At 45.0% G+C, this 16974-nt stretch overlaps 1 protein-coding gene across 1 annotated transcript in view; it reads left to right on the top strand.

Moving 5' to 3' along the window:
• LOC129712072 (zinc finger protein Gfi-1b-like) overlaps positions 1-10943 on the top strand; it is a 34802-nt gene extending 23859 nt beyond the window's left edge. The window contains 2 exon segments of the mRNA XM_055660246.1: positions 1676-1841; positions 5600-10943. Of these exon segments, the coding sequence (XP_055516221.1) occupies positions 1676-1841; positions 5600-5781 (348 nt within the window). The 3' untranslated portion in view covers positions 5782-10943.
• Positions 10944-16974: the final 6031 nt, after the last annotated feature.

Genomic DNA, 16974 nt, shown 5'->3' on the forward strand with positions numbered 1-16974 from the left:
GCGGCCTTCTAACATGAGAAGGTTCCCCACCCCTGGTCTGGACCAGAGAGGAGGGGACCAGTGAGATTCAGCACTCCCAGGGTAGGGCAGAACCCAGTGATAGGGAGACACAAGGATCCAGTTAATGCTGGAACCTTGAGCAAAGCACAAAGTGCTGGAGGAACTCAGCAGGTCAGCCAGCATCTGTAGCGAGAATGGCTTTGAGTTTAGTTTATTGTCACGTGTACCGAGGTACAGTGAAAAGTTTTTGTTGCATGCTAACCAGTCAGCGGAAAGACCGTACATGATTACAATCGAGCCATTCACAATGTATATATTCATGATGAAGGCAATAACATGAATAACGTCTAGTGCAAGATAAAGCCAGTAATGTCTGATCAAAGATTGCCCGAGGGTCTCCAATGAGGTGGATAATAGTTCAGGACTGCTCCCTGGTTCTCTCTAGGATAGGCAACATTTGGGCTGGGACTCTTCAGACTCTAGTGAGTGGGAGCCTGTACCCCGGAGGAATTTCAGGATCAGAGATGACCTGTATCCCAGTGAGTGGAGTCTTCGGGAGAGGAGTCAAACACTAGGAAAACCGTAAGCTTGTAAATTCCACCAAGTAGTGTGATTTTGTTTTGAGGAACATGCAATTGAATTTCAGAAGAGGTTGCAGAAATGTGCTCGGTCTTTAAACACCATACTGTTTATCCTGGCACATCTGGGCCTGGTGTACCCTGAACAGCTGCACACACCAACTATAGTGAAGAGTTACACACTCAAAACAGATAGGCATTGCCATGAGGATCAGTTTGGAAAACCAGGCACTGGTATTTGCAGGCGTGGGCTTTGGTTTAGTTCGCCATTTCAGTGAGAATGAATTTCTTGCCAAAAACTGTGAACTTGAAGCTGTCCGATGAGGAATGTGCCGACATTCACTTGTACCCGTTGCCCGGATGCGCAATTTTAAGTTTCAGCTTCATTTCCGCACATAGTCACCAGATGCCCCAAACACCGGCCACCGAATGGTGAATGAGGTCTGATTAACCTGGACGATGACACGTTGGCCTGGCTCGCCTCAACGGAGCTGCAGGTCTAAAAGACACACCTCCAAATCTGAGGAAGGACATTATTGCCATAGAGGGAGTGCAGAGACGGTTCACCAGACTGATTCCTGGGATGTCAGGACTGTCTTATGAAGAAAGACTGGATAGACTTGGTTTATACTCTCTAGAATTTAGGAGATTGAGAGGGGATCTTATAGAAACTTACAAAATTCTTAAGGGGTTGGACAGGCTAGATGCAGGAAGATTGTTCCCGATGTTAGGGAAGTCCAGGACAAGGGGTCACAGCTTAAGGATAAGGGGGAATCCTTTAAAACCGCGATGAGAAGAACCTTTTTCACACAGAGAGTGGTGAATCTCTGGAACTCTCTGCCGCAGAAGGTAGTCGAGGCCAGTTCATTGGCTATATTTAAGAGGGAGTTAGATGTGGCCCTTGTGGCTAAGGGGATCAGAGGGTATGGAGAGAAGGCAGGTACGGGATACTGAATTGGATGATCAGCCATGATCATATTGAATGGCGGTGCAGGCTCGAAGGGCCGAATGGCCTACTTCTGCACCTAATTTCTATGTCTATGTTTCTATGACAGACAGAAGAAGAAGCTTCATGCTTTCTCTTTTTTTTTTTACAGGAGAGGATCTTTGAATGTAAAATGTGTGGGAAAACCTTCAAGCGATCGTCCACACTGTCCACCCACCTGCTGATTCACTCCGACACCCGGCCTTACCCCTGTCAGTATTGTGGAAAACGATTCCACCAGAAGTCAGACATGAAGAAGCACACTTACATTCACACAGGTACGGTGGAACCAGTGTACATTCACTCACTCAGGTACAGCACACCTACACTCACATAGAAACATAGAAACATAGAAAATAGGTGCAGGAGTAGGCCATTCGGCCCTTCGAGCCTGCACCACCATTCAATATGATCATGGCTGATCATCCAACTCAGTATCCTGTATCTGCTTTCTCTCCATACCCCCTGATCCCTTTAGCCACAAGGGCCACATCTAACTCCCTCTTAAATATAGCCAATGAACTGTGGCCTCAACTACCTTCTGTGGCAGAGAGTTCCAGAGATTCACCACTCTCTGTGTGAAAGATGTTTTTCTCATCTCGGTCCTAAAGGATTTCCCCTTTATCCTTAAACTGTGACCCCTTGTCCTGGACTTCCCCAAAAAATCGGGAACAATCTTCCTGCATCTAGCCTGTCCAACCCCTTAAGAATTTTGTAAGGTTCTAAAAGATCACACAGGTACAGTGCCTGTGTTCCCACACACATAGTCAGGAATATCACATTGGTGTGGAGAATCACATCTACATTGATCCAGACACAATGGGACACGCCTACATTTACACAGGTATGCATAAATATTTAGGCAGGTGCAGTGGAGAATACCTTGTTGACACAGTAATACACCAATCCTCTCACAGGCATTTAAGGATCAAACTGAGATTAATTCACATTCATCTTCATGCAGGTACTTGGGTGGACAGGTACATATGTATGTTAACACCGACATCAAGGCACAAAAAGCTGGAGTAACTCCGCGGGTCAGGCAGCATCTCTGGAGACAAGGAATAGGGGACGTTTCAGGTCGACACCCACCTTCAGACCCGAAACATCACCTATTCCTTTTCTCCAGAGATGCTGCTTGACCCGCGGAGTTACTCCAGTGTTATTTGTCTGTCTTCGAGGTTCACATGTATGTTCCCCCACAAACAAATCACACTCACATGAGCACAGTGGAGCATGCCTTTGTTCACACAGTAACATGGTTACAATCACACAGGTAAGAAACACTCTTATATTCACACAAGGATGGGTGGAATTCATCTATATTCGAGCTGAACCACACTACCTTCACTACGTTTATGAAGTTATGAAGGGGAATGCCACTTTTCGTATAGGTGCAGTGATTTTGACCCAAGAACACTCCTACATCCATGCAGTTAGAAGGAAGATACAAAATGCTGGAGTAACTCAGCGGGACAGACAGCATCACTGGAGAGAAGGAATGGGTCGAGGCCCTTCTTCAGACTGAGAGTCGGGGTAGAGGGAAACTAGAGATATGGAAGGGTAAGGTGTGAAAGTGACTGATCAAAGCAGACGACGATTAAAGGCAAAGTAGAATGGTTCATTGTTGGCTGAGGGGAAGGTGACAACGAAGCATACAATCAGTAAAATGAATCAGGAGGACGTTGAAACTAGTCGGAGAATTAGGGTGGGGGGCGGATGGGTAGAGAGAGAGAGAGAGGGAATGCAAGGGTTACGATGTTAGAGAAATCAATATTCATAAACTCAGATAGGTACAGTGGATCATTGACATTTACGGAGGCATCAAGTTGAAAATGTCGTTGCCACAGGAACACATCTATACCCACCCAGTAACAGAACTACATTCACACGATGACTGTGGGACACACATACATTCTCAAGGAGATAACAAAATATAAAATGACATCAGTTTGCTTAAAGTGGGATTTGGGCAGAAACAGCTGTCCCACCGAATAATAACAAGGGCGAACTTAATAGAACCAAATGTTGGAACCAATGTAGGACACAATGTGCTGGAGTAACTCAGCAGGTCAGGCAGCATCTCTGGATAAACTGGATAGGTGACGATTCAGGTCAGTGCCCTTCAGAATGCATATCTGTTATTTTATGCATGCTCTCCAGAGATGCTGCCTGACCTGCTGAGTTTCTCCGTAACTTTGTGTCATTTTGTGTATTAACCATCAGCTGCAGTTCTTTGCTTCTACCTTTGAAACCACTGTTGAGTTTTATATTCAACACAAGGGACTGTGGGGGAATGTCTGCAACTCAGTGCCAGAAGGAGGGAGGTAGATTGTAAACAGTCTTGTTTTAAGGTTCAGGCAGAGCGTTTGTTTCATTTTTCAAGCCTATTCCACTATTTAATAAGATCACGGTTGATCTGACTGCAGCCTCAACTGTGCTTGTGGCAATCATTCGCCCCTCACATATCAAACAGCTACGGACCTCTGCCTTCAAACCATTCAAAGACCCTGCCTCCACCGCCCTTTGATGAAGAGCGTTCTAAACACTCATGACCATCTGAGAGAGAAAATAATGATTTGAAACCACCACCTTTGTATCAAAGTGTGAGAAGATTCTATTTCTGAGCTGCAGCTGAGAATCTGACCTTGGATACTGTCCACGTGGACTTTGCAGGTTATTCCCGTGACCACGTAGGTTTCCTGAGATGCTCCAGTTTCCTCCCACATCACAAAAATGCGTGGGTTTGTAGGTTACGTGGCCTCTTGTTAATTGCCCCTAGCATGTTGGGAGTGGATGAGAAGGTGAGATAACGTAGAACTAGTGCGAACGGGTGATGAATGGGCGGCATGGACTCGCTGGGCCGAAGGGCCTGTTTCCCTGTTGCAACTTAAACTAAACTAAATGTGGTGTTATGAAATTTATGGACAATATTACTTAATCACAATAACATTCAATAGTCAGAAGTCATTTCAGAAAGGCTTCCTTCCTGCGTCTGTAATAATACTCCCGCTTGCTCCCCATCCTAATGTTACTACCCAAGGCGGTTCTTATGACTCTAAAGCAGAGATTGCAGGTTCAATTCCTCTACTGGAGATTTAAATTCTAAGCTGATATTTCCATGTAATACTGGTGGGATGTCGACTGACTAGCTTCAAAACGCACTTTGTTGGATGTAAAGTACTTTGGACGTTACTGAAAATTGTTATCTAAACTGCAGGCCTTACTTTCCATGGCTACCTTTTAGGAAGACATTAACTTACTCCCTGTTTGTCTTGCCTAGGGTAGATTAAAAAAGATTCTGCGATGTTATTTCAAAGATAAAGGGAAGCGTTCTCTCTGTAGCATCATCTGACGTCTTATTCCTTAAACCAACATAATAAAACGATTGGAGGTACCAAGAATTGCAGACGCTGGAATCATGAGCAAGATATCAATTGGTGAACAAACTCATCGGGTTAGGCAACATCTTTAGAGGGAATGGACAGACAACGTCTCAGGTAGGGAAATGATCTGTCCATTCCCTCCATAAATGCTGCCAGACCTGGTGAGTTACTCCAGCACTTTGTGTTTTGCTTAATAAAACAACTCATCCAGTCATTATCACATTGTAAAGACCTTTGAGTAGTACAGCTGGTTATAGGGAGAAGGCAGGAGAATGGGGTGAGGAGGGAGAGATAGACCAGCCAGATTGAATGGCGGGGTAGGCTTGATGGGCCGAATGGTCTAATTCTGCTCCTATCACCTATGATCTTATGACCATTTACCCGAAATGTTAATTTGCTTTCCATCCCCATTGATGCTGCCAGATTCACTGAGTAATTTCAGCATTCTCATTTTTTTAAATCATATTGGTAGTGGCAGAAGATTGGTGTGAGCAAACATAATACCGCATTTTTGAAAATGACCACTGCATTTTTGATACTAACGCCAAGAACAAGTCAGTTCACTAATGTCCTGAAGTGCGAGCAGACATTTTGAAGCGCAAGTTTGTTCTCCCATTAACTTCTGCCTTTTGCTCTGCTTTGTGTTTCAGGTGAGAAGCCTCACAAGTGTCAGGTGTGTGGGAAAGCGTTCAGCCAGAGCTCCAACCTCATCACCCACAGCCGCAAACACAGTGGCTTCAAACCCTTTGGTTGCGAGCTGTGTGCCAAGGGCTTCCAACGCAAAGTGGACCTCCGCCGTCACTGCGAGACTCAGCACGGCTTGAAGTGTTAGGACTCGGGCGCAAGGAACTGCAGATGCTGGAATCTTGAGTAAAAACACAATGTGTTAGGGGTACACAGTGGATTATGCCCCTGTCCCACTTAGGAAACCTGAAAGGAAACCTCTGGAGACTTTGCGCCCCACCCAAGGTTTCCGTGCGGTTCCCGGAGGTTTTCGTCAGTCTCCCTACCTGCTTCCACTACCTGCAACCTCCGGCAACCACCTGCAACCTCCGGGAACTGTACAGAAACCTTGGGTGGGGCGCAAAGTCTCCAGAGGTTTCCGTCCAGGTTTCCTAGGCAGCGACCATGGAGGAAATGGGCGCGTGATAACACCCGTCTATTCCCTCCACAGACGCTGACTGATCCGCTGAGTTACTCCAGCACTTAGTATTTCGTTGAAGTGTTGGAAGCCTCTCTTGGAAGTGCAGGGTGAGGGGTAGGAGACTGGGAGTGCAGAGGGGGAATATGACAACAAGTGACCATCATCAGCCAGAATGAACGAGCCCCTGCCCACCCCCTCCCCTCCTCCCTCTCCCATTCACTTGCTGTGCACAGAAGAAAAAGACTGGCTGGAAGGTGGGGAGATTCAACTGGCTCCATGCACCCAAGGAAAGCCCAATCCCTATCGGTTTGGTTTTTCCTCAGTTGTCCTGTCAACTGTTTTCCCGATACTTTGAAATAATTTTGCTGTAATGTCTTTTATTCTGTTCCATCATTGACCCACAGATTGTCCATTGCTTCAAAACTCTCCAACCCTTTCTCATTCCTCCTCCCTATCTGTTTTAATTCTTTCAACCCTGGAAATATTGGAAATCGTTACTTATTTCCGATTCGAGCTACCTGCCCTTGGTTCTACCATTGGTTTAAGCTGCCCAAGCTCCAAATCCCAGAATCTCCTACCTATTCTGCCACCTCTCCCAATCTTCCCCTTTTTAAGAACTTTTCATAGCCTATCTCTCTGACCATGCTTTTGATAGACAGTCCTATTGAGTGACATTGAGCACCTGAATGTCATATGTCTGAAGCAATGTCTGAATGAGTAGCGCAGCTGGTAGAGCTGCGGCCTCACAGCTTCAGAGACCCCAGTTGAATCCTGACCTCGGGTGTTGACTGTGTGGAGTTTGCATGTTCTCCCTGAGACCGAGTGGGATTTTTCTGGGTGCTCCCGTTTCCTCCTACATCTTAAAGGTTTGTAGGTCAATTGGCCTCTGTAAATTGCCCCAAGTGTGTCGGGAGTGGACGCGAAAGTGGGATAACAAGGACGAGTGTGAATGGGTGATCAATGTTGACGTGGACTTGGTGGGCCAAAGGGCCTTTCTCGATGTTGTATCTTTCAATCAATTCAATGAATCGATTCCACTCTGATAATATCCCCATGAAGGTTCTGCAGATGATTTACAGTGATAAAGGCACAGTTTAAATGCACTTTGTTGCTGGTGTATTAAAATTAGAAAATGTTGAGGATACCCTGTAGAGTGATAGTCAGAGCTACATAGAGTCATACAACATACATGGAAACAGGTCCTTTGGCTCAACTCTGTATATTGACCAAGATGCCCCACTTAAACTACCCCCATTTGCCTGCATTTAGCCTATAATCCTCTAAACCTCTTGTATCCATGCGCACGTCTAAATGTCTTTTAAACATTGTTATTCTACCTCCTTCAACTACTTCTTATGGCAGCTTGGTCCATATACCCAGCACTCTCTGTGTGAAAAAGTAGCCCCTCTGGTTTCCATTAAATCTTGCTCCTCTCACCTTAAAACTAGTTATTGATTCCCCAACCTTGGGGCACAAAGCTTCTGTTCATTCACCCTATCTATTCCCCTCGTGATTTTATAAACCTATAGGATCACCCCTCAGCCTGCTGCACTCCAATGCATAAAGTCCTAGCCTGTTCAACCTCTCTCTATAGCACAGGCGCTCAAGTCGAGATAACATCCTTATAAATATTCCTAGTACTCTTTCCAACTTAATGGCATCATTCCTATAGCAGAGTGACCAAAGATGAACAAGTGTGGTCTCACCAGTGTCTTGTTTAACTGTAACATAACATTACCAACATCAATACTCATTTCCCTGTCTGATGAAGGCCAGTGGGCCAAAAGACTTCTTCACCACCTTATCCACCTGCAACACCACTTTCAGGGAACAGCAGCGGGACCGGTAGTATCTGCAGAGAGAGCAAGGAAGCTGTGAAAAGTAAGAATACAAGCATGTTTTGTATTGCAGAGAGGAGGGGTGATGGGAGAGAGTAAAGGCAATGTCTATGACCAAGTGAAGACCAGTGGATGTCGAGGGACACAGTTGTTAGCGCTGCTGTCTGTGGGAGGAAAGGGTTGCTTGCTCATCATTGCTGATCTGCCTGGAGGAGTGTGGAATAAAGCAGAGGAAGTGAGTCCTGTAGAACTATAAGATGCAGACCACAGCAAGTTACTGGAAATCTGAAATAACAGAGGATGTTGACATACTCGGTAGATCAAGTAGAATCTGTGGAGGGGCAAACACTGAGGATATTACAAGTGGGCAATCTCACATCTGAGCTGGCCGGTTCTGACACAAAGAATAAAGTCTGTTTATCTGAACCTGTTGAATTCTATTTGAATTCCCAAGGGCTGCAGTAGCTATGGATGGAAGATGTTTATGTTAGACTTCGCTGGGAATGTGCAGAATCACTGGGAGACCACAGTGGGAGTGGGATGGAGAATTAAAGTGACAGGCGACTGGACGCTCAGGGTCAGCCTTGCAGACTGACTGGAAGATGCTCTGCGAAGCTCTTCCTGCTGATAGTTAGCGATAGTTACCCAAACCAAACCAACTGACTGCCTGTGTAGGAAGGAACTGCAGATGCTGGTTCAAACCGAAGCTTCACACAGAGATGAATCTCTGGAACTCTCTGCCACAGAGGGTAGTTGAGGCCAGTTCATTGGCTATATTTAATAGGGAGTTAGATGTGGCCATTGTGGCTAAAGGGATCAGGGGGTATGGAGAGAAGGCAGGTACAGGATACTGAGTTGGATGATCAGCCATGATCATATTGAATGGCGGTGCAGGTTCGAAGGGCCGAATGGCCTACTCCTGCACCTATTTTCTATGTTTCTATAGACACAAAAAGCCGGAGTAACTCAGCGGGGCAGGCAGCACCTCTGGAGAGAAGGAATGGGTGACGTTTCGGGCCGAGACCCATCTTCAGACTTCCTAGTTTACTCCCCAATTTGTGTTCAACTGGTTGATCTCAGCAAAAGAGCAAAGTTTATGACTGACTTTGTGCTGTTGGATGTTGCTGGAGAGAGGCGGGTATTTGACAGAACATCCATCCTCTTCATCAAATGTAGTTTGGTCACCAGCATCGTCACTGGGACAGGGAAGTGGTGAGGGTGAGGGGTGGGGTTGGGGAGTGGGTGGAGAAGAAATAAGTGGCTCAGTACATGCTGTGATTTGAAATCCTTCTTTAATTTCATGGATACAGAATTGGACAGAAAGTGCTGCAAAGAAAAGGTCATTGACTTAACAAGTCCCTGTCAATATTTGTGTTCCACTCAAACATCATCTTGGCACCTCTTTATCTTCCTTATTTGCAAATCTAATTTCCTCTTGATTGCATCTGTGCTTCATATACTTCAAATGTTTTTATAGTTGCATGTTCCCATATTCTTAAAACCTTCTGATTTAAAAAAAAGTTTCTCCTGGATTTGCTAGTGCTTCTTTCATTCACACGGGTTGCAGTTTTATTCTTCCTGAGTAAGTGGGTTAACAATTCCCGCTGGTTCACATCTGCTAAACACGCGGTATTGTTGTGGCCGCACAACGTGCTCTGTCTCTGAAATTTGTTTCCATTTAAATCAATGGGTTCATTATCCTACAAACAAACTGCATCCACCCCACAAGCTGTGTAGTGCAGGCACCACCAATAATACAATACAAAGGCCAAGTCAAATGATATTTTAAGGCAGAGATAGATAGATTCTTGATTAGTACGGGTGTCAGGGGCTATGGGGAGAAGGCAGCAGAATGGGGTTAGAAGGGGGAGAAGGCAGGCACGGGTTATTGATTGGGGACGATCAGCCATGATCAGAATGAATGGCGGTGCTGGCTCGAAGGGCTGAATGGCCTCCTCCTGCACCTATGTTCTATGAAGAGATAGATCAGCCATGATTGAATGGCATAGACTAGATGGGCAGAATGGCCACATTCTGCTCCGATCACTTATGAACATGTTGGCCCAAATGTTCATAAGTTCATGTTCACATGTTCTCGGAGCAGAATAAGGCCATTTGGCCCATCAAGTCTACTCCACCATTCAATCATGGCTGATCTGTCTTTCCCTCTCAACCCCATTCTCCTGCCTTCGCCCCATAACCCCTGGCACCCTTACTTAATCAAAAATGTGTCAATCTCTACTTTAAAAATATCCATTGACTTGGCCTCCACAGCCATCTGCGGCAATGAATTCCACAGAGTCTGTGTGAAATAAATATGATCTCCAGGACCCTGCTGAAAGAAGTCCCAGAAGGAAAATAATGGAGTACATTATCACTTTTGGTTTGATTGAGTGATCCAGTACATTTCTGGAAAAGCTTTCTCTTCATTAAAAGATAAGAATCATCCAATATTATAATAGAGTTATTTCCTTTCCAATTTACTGCAAGGCCCGATGTGGGCATTTGTATTTATGTGTAAAGAGGGAACGGTGGGATTGCAATAAACTCAGGAAGGACAAGTGCATACGTGTGCGTAATATGAGTCTTTTCAAATTCGTAATTTTCTGTGGTTACATTATGGTCACATCTTGGTCTAATGTGGGGATTAGACCAAATTATGGTCTAATCCCCACGTAAAACCAATTAGACCAAATTATGGTCTAATTGGTCTAATTCTGTGGGAGCCACAGAAGGTATTGGTCACAAAAGTCTGGAATAACTCAGCGGGACAGTGAAGGAACGGATGATGTTTCGGGTCGAGACCCTGCTCCATATGGGTGACCAGAATGTATTAGTCACAGCCACAGAATATTTGTCGCGCTCTGTGGGTGAGCCAATGATAGTGTAGGGAAAGGATAAATCCAGCAATATGTTCAAACAAGTTGGGACGTCAGCGTGTGCGAATGATATTTTTTATTGCAGTTTTTGTTTCTTTCTTATAGATACCAGTTAAGCTTATTCAGAATAAAATCAGTGAAAATTTGCCTGTTTTGTGTTGTTTGTTTTTTTTCATTCCCTTTAGCTTTATCTTGGAGAAGGGCCCTGACCCGAAGCATCACCTAACCTTGTTCTCCGGAGATCCTGCCTGACCCACTGAATGACTCCCATGCTTTATATCCTTTTATCTCTAGTTAATGTTGATTCTCGGAGCCAACCCTGATGATACGAAACTGTAACTCATGACGATGATCCTTGGGGTACATCTCCCTTGCGGGAGATGGAATCTTACGCCACACATTGTCACAAGAGGTCCCATCCCGTGACTGAAATGGGTATGTTCGCTGTTTGGATGAAGGGTGGAAAGGCTAAAGATATGCGTGGGGGTAACTGAAGAGTTCATGCCTAGGGATAGGGTTGCTATGATGAACTCAGTGCCTGGTGCTTGGGGGGAGGAAAAATAAATGAGGTTCCCATTCCTGATCGGTGTGGAAGTGCACAATCAGAGCAGGATTATGATAGAGTGTAGTCTTGTAGTGATACTAAAATGGAGACATATAGAACTGATTTATAAAAATACCAACTGCTAGAGTAACTCAGTAGGTCAGGCAGCATCGCTAGAGGACGTGGCTAGTTGACACTTTGGGTCATTGCCCTTCTTCAGACTGATTGTAATGTGGAGTGGAAGGGGAGGGGGGTAAAGTTGGAAAAGAGGTGAGATTGGATAAGATCTCGACCCGAAACATCACCTGTTCCTTTTCCCCAAAGATGCTGCCTGACCCGCTGAGTTACTCCAGCACTTTGTGTCTAAATCCTGGCAAGTGATAGGTGGATACAGGTGAGGGGCATTTGATTGGCAGATGGGTGGACAAAGGCCACAGATGAAAGGGAGCCAAACGGCTGTGAGATAAAGAGAGAAGAGGAGCATTGTGAAGCCAGAGGAAGGGGGAGAGTTGGGAGGGGACAGGGGAAATGGGATGAGGGTGTAAGGGAAAGATAGTGGGGCAGGATAGTGGAAGACATTGGTGCACACCAGGGTAGGTACAGAAAAGGGGGGGGGGGGCGAGGGGGAATAGGGAGAGGTACCGTTGTGCAAGAACGTGTGTGGTTCAACATTAAAGGGTCATTGAACGTGTTGTGGGCAGCTACAGGTATTTACAGGTACCGCTATGTGAAGAACTGGCCAATACTGATGTGGGTTGCTACAAATATGCACAAGTGGAATTGTTCTCTCCCTGGCCAGGCTCAGCTCAAAATAACGTAGCCAGTGTTGAAGGAGTTAACAGATTTACCGCCTTGTCTCTAATCCATCTGGAGGGGGCCATGTGATAGGATGTTGCCTGTAGTAATAGGTACATTTGCCTGCTACCATTACAGTGCAGTACACTGTGCTCATCCTGACACTCATTTTTTAATTTTAATTTCAAGAATAAACTTTATTCCGAATTTTTTAAATATATGCAAAACAAAAAACTCTTCATGCATGTTCTACACTTTCAATGGTGACATACTCAGGAGTGTTCACCCCATTCTTTAAAGAAAACACCCTTGCCACTCATGTGGCTCCCTGGGGTGATATCCCTTCCCTTGTTTGAGGAGTGCCCCCACTGGACACTGGCCCTCAATGTCCGGCAGCATAAGGACCCTAGACTGTGGTCCTCCCCCACGCCGCGCAGCTGTGGGGAGGGAGGAGGGGAGCGGAGTATTGGAGAACACCGAGCGGTGTCCTTATTTGACAAGCAAATTTCCGCTTGTGGTGAGGGCGTTGATTGTTGTGAAGGACTCAAGATTTCAGTACGTAACAGGCATCAAGTTTCAACCCAAGTCAAATCAGGTAGTTTAAAAAAGACCAAAATCAGTTTTGGAGCAGCTGATGAAATGCTGAACAGGTTCTGAGAGTTCTTGTGCTGAGTATGCAAATAACTGAATGACTTGCTCCATTGTATGAAGGCAACAATCGGCAATTACTAACCGGTAGTTTCTGATCTGCTCGGCCTAGACACTGTGGCCTGCTGTCACCACCCCCCCGCCCCGACAACGCCACAAGTCCCTTGAATGGGTTCAAGACCCGCACCAACATTTCCCAGATCAGTGATAATTGTGTATAGAATCACGAGGAGGCATGGATAGGGTGAATGCAGCACAATCTTTTATCCAGAGTCAGGGAGTCAAGTACCAGAGGGGCATAGGTTTAATGTGAGAGAGGAGAGATTTAGCAGGAACCTGAAAGAGCAACATTTTCACACAGAGGGTGGCACTGGCAGGTATAAGGAAGTAGCTGAAGCATAAAAATAACATTTGGACAAGAATATAGATAGGAAAGGAATATGGGCCAAACCTGGGTATATGAGACTAGCTTAGATGGGGATTATAGTGTTATTATGTGTGAAATGTTTTAAATTTCATGTGCGATGCTCCGCTATTCACTGGGAAACGTCTTTTCATTTTGCACTGTACAACTGTTGCTTGCAAGATGACAATAAAGGTTGATTGATTGATTGGTTGGCACTGACGGGTAGGGCCCAAGCGCCTGTTTCTATGCTGTATGTTCTATGACTATGACTCTATTTCTGTGCCTATGGCTGACTGAGTAATATTTTGCCAAGAAGTTTGAAGTTGTTGGTTTGGGGATCCCAACATGAGTAGCAACATAAAATTAGTCATGTGAGTTTTGGACCTGCCCTGCCAAGCCGGTGCAGGAACATTAGATAGGCTTGTTTTAAAGAATAACAGGGATACTTTACCTGGGGTCTGTCATATATAAATCCTGTAACAAACATCATTTAAACAAGTGCATAATCAGGACATTATCAGGGTACTTTTTGTGGGAGTGAAACCTTACTTGACACAAAGTCCGTACTGAATACAATGCCAAGTTAAATGAATCTTCTCTGCCTGCAACATGATCCATATCCCTCCATTTGCTGCATATCCTCGTGCCAGTGTAAAAGTCTCTTAAATGCCACTATCACACAAATGCACCCACCACTCTGTGTACTAATACAACTTTCCCTGCACATCACTTTTAAACTTTGCCCTTCTCACCTTAAAGGTTTGCGCTCTTGTCATTAACATTTGGAGTAAATTGTTTGCAACATTTCCACTGTAACATTTGCTCTGTTACACCAGTGAATATATTTCAAAAGTACTTTACAGGCTGTAAGATGCTTTGGGATTCAGGTGATGTTGACAGGTACAATATGAAGCAAGTCATCCTTGATCCCATGGACTGCCTAAGAAAATAAATATAAATGTAAGTCCTTGTAGCTCTGAAGGACTAACACACCATCTGATAGCCAGAGGGTCTAATTGGCCACTGACTACGTGTTTTCATCTAGTACCATACAATCCAGAATGATTCCAGATTTGTGTAGGAAGGAACTGCAGATGCTGGTTTGCACCAGAGATAGACACAAAATGCTGGAGTAACTCAGCGGGTGAGGCAGCATCTCCGGAGAAAAGTAATAGGTGACGTTTCGGGTCAAGATCCTTCTTCAAAAGGAAGTCATGTTTCCAGATTTGACTGTCAACCTGCAATAATTTAGATCCCAACAAAAAGGGGGAATGCAGTGATTATTTGCCCTTAGTTCTCCCTTTGGTGGGAACATTCTGATCAATTGCTCCTGTCTTTACTCTTTCTGTCCTGGGCCTCCTCCATGGCCAGAGTGAGTCCCACCGCAAATTGGAGGAGCAGCACCTCATATTTCGCTTGGGCAGTCTGCTCCCCAATGGTTTGAACATTGGCTTCTCCCATTTCAGGTAGCCCTTGCTTTCTCCCTCCTTTCCCTCCCCTTCCCAGCTCTCCCACAGACTACTGTCTCTGCCCCTTCCTTTCTTCCCCCCCCCCCCCCCCCCCCCCCCCCCCCCCCCCCACCTCCACATCAGTCTGAAGAAGGGTCTTGACCCGAAACGGCACCTATTCCTTCGCTCCATAGATGCTACCTCACCCGCTGAGTTTCTCCAGCATTTTTGTCGACCTTCAATTGTTCCTGATTGTTGTGCAATGATTTATCTGGGCATTGTACTACATGGAACAAACAACCGAGAAACAGACCATTCAGCTCAACGTGTCTATGCCATTACTTAAAATTCACAGGAAACTCATTCTATTCAATTGGAACTTTCCAATTTCCTTAGTGTCCTTCTGCTCCCTTTCCACTTAGATAAGACAAGACAAGACACTTATGTACTAATACAACAATAAACTAAACTAAACTAACAAAATACATGTCACATCTTTCCCAATCAGTATCAATTCTGTGTTTTAATTTGGCAAAAATATCCATATTCACCTTCGGACGTGTCCATTTTTATTCAGTGACTGTGTTATATTTATAACCCATTCTGATATGGAAACAATTTCTCTCCATCCCCACCTTCATAATTTTGATTCTCCTCTAAGTCTATTTTCTAAAGAAATAAGCCACAGCCTGTTCCATCTTCTGATAGATGCAACATATCAAATCTTCCTCCACTGCTTCTGAACAACTTTTGTAACCAGAACAGTATTTTGTTGGCTAACTAATCTGTACAACATTGAATATTTTTGTGTTACTCTTCCCCTAGAAATGGCCCTAATTACTATTATAAAACAGAGTTCTAGTTTAAGTGGTTTCTACATTTGCATCCCCATATATATTTGCTTCTCTATCCATTTAGTTTTATTAACTACCCAGGAATGGGTGGTGTTGTTACGTAGACCACAAAATTACATTTCCCTCTTTGTTATCTCAAATTTTATTTTCTAATTTGCCTTTTTATATGTATATGAAATAAAGGTCTACATCTTAATGATATTGCTCCACATTGTGAGATCTCATTTTGTTATCACCTGCAAAAGTGACATTCTCTCTTCATGTGTTTAAGAAGGAACTGCAGATGCTGGAAAATCGAAGGTAGGCAAAAGTGCTGGAGAAACTTAGCGGGTGCAGCAGCATCTATGGAGCAAAGGAAATAGGCAACGTTTCGGGCCGAAAAGCCTGAAGAAGGGTTTCGGCCCGAAACGTTGCCTATTTCCTTCGCTCCATAGATGCTGCTGCACCCGCTGGGTTTCTCCAGCACTTTTCTTTCTTCATGTTATGTGTCCAAACCTCCTCTGCATGTACTGAACTGCAGTGATTGCAGCTAGCATCCTGTGGGGGCATCAGTTCCCCTTTCACCTTTCTTGAAATTGGATGGAACAAGGTCATAAGATCGTAAGGTCATAAGTGATAGGAGCAGAATGAGGCCATTCGACCCATCAAGTCTACTCCGCCATGCAATCATGGCTGATCTTTCTCTCCCTCCTAACCCCATTCTCCTGCCTTCTCCCCATAACCTGACACCCGTATTAATCAAGAATCTACCTTAAAAATATCCACTGACTTGGCCTCCACAGCTTTCTGTGGCAAAGAATTCCACAGATTCACCACCCTCTGACTAAAGAAATTTCTCCTCATCTTTTTCCTAAAAGCATGTCCTTTAATTCTGAGGCTATGACCAGGACGGGGCTCACGGCTGGTGTTCCCCATAATCAAGTAGCTATGAGCTATTTGTTCTAGCAGCCTCCTGGTGCTGCATATGGTCTTGGGGACGATACATACAATTGTCTATCTATGGATGTTATTCCTTGGTGTGATTTGACACCTGGGGGTGACCAATGTACTGTATAAGAGGATGGTAGGGCAGATGGGACCAGGTTGCAGGAGGTAAGGGGATTGAGAGGAATGAACAAAGGGAGAAGACTAGGTGGGCAGGTGCGGGAGGAGACCACTGGACGTGGGTACCTGAAATTGGAAAATTCAATGTTCATACCAATGGGATGCAGATACCCAGAAGGCCATGCACACAGAAAGTGCCCCAACGGCGAGGCAGAACTCAAGCCAGCAATGGCGGCTCTGCTTACCCAGAAGGCCGCACACCTCAGAGAGTGCCCTGGACACATCCAGATGTCATTGAGACAATTCATACTCTCAGTGAAGATAGACACAAAATGCTGAAGTAACGCTGCGGGACAGGCGGCATCCCTGGAGAGAATTCAGAGATGCCGCGTTACTCCAGCATTTTGTGTCTATCTTCGGTGTAT

Source organism: Leucoraja erinacea, chromosome 31 (assembly GCF_028641065.1).
Source record: "Leucoraja erinacea ecotype New England chromosome 31, Leri_hhj_1, whole genome shotgun sequence".
In the NCBI taxonomy this organism is placed as follows: Eukaryota; Metazoa; Chordata; class Chondrichthyes; order Rajiformes; family Rajidae; genus Leucoraja; species Leucoraja erinaceus.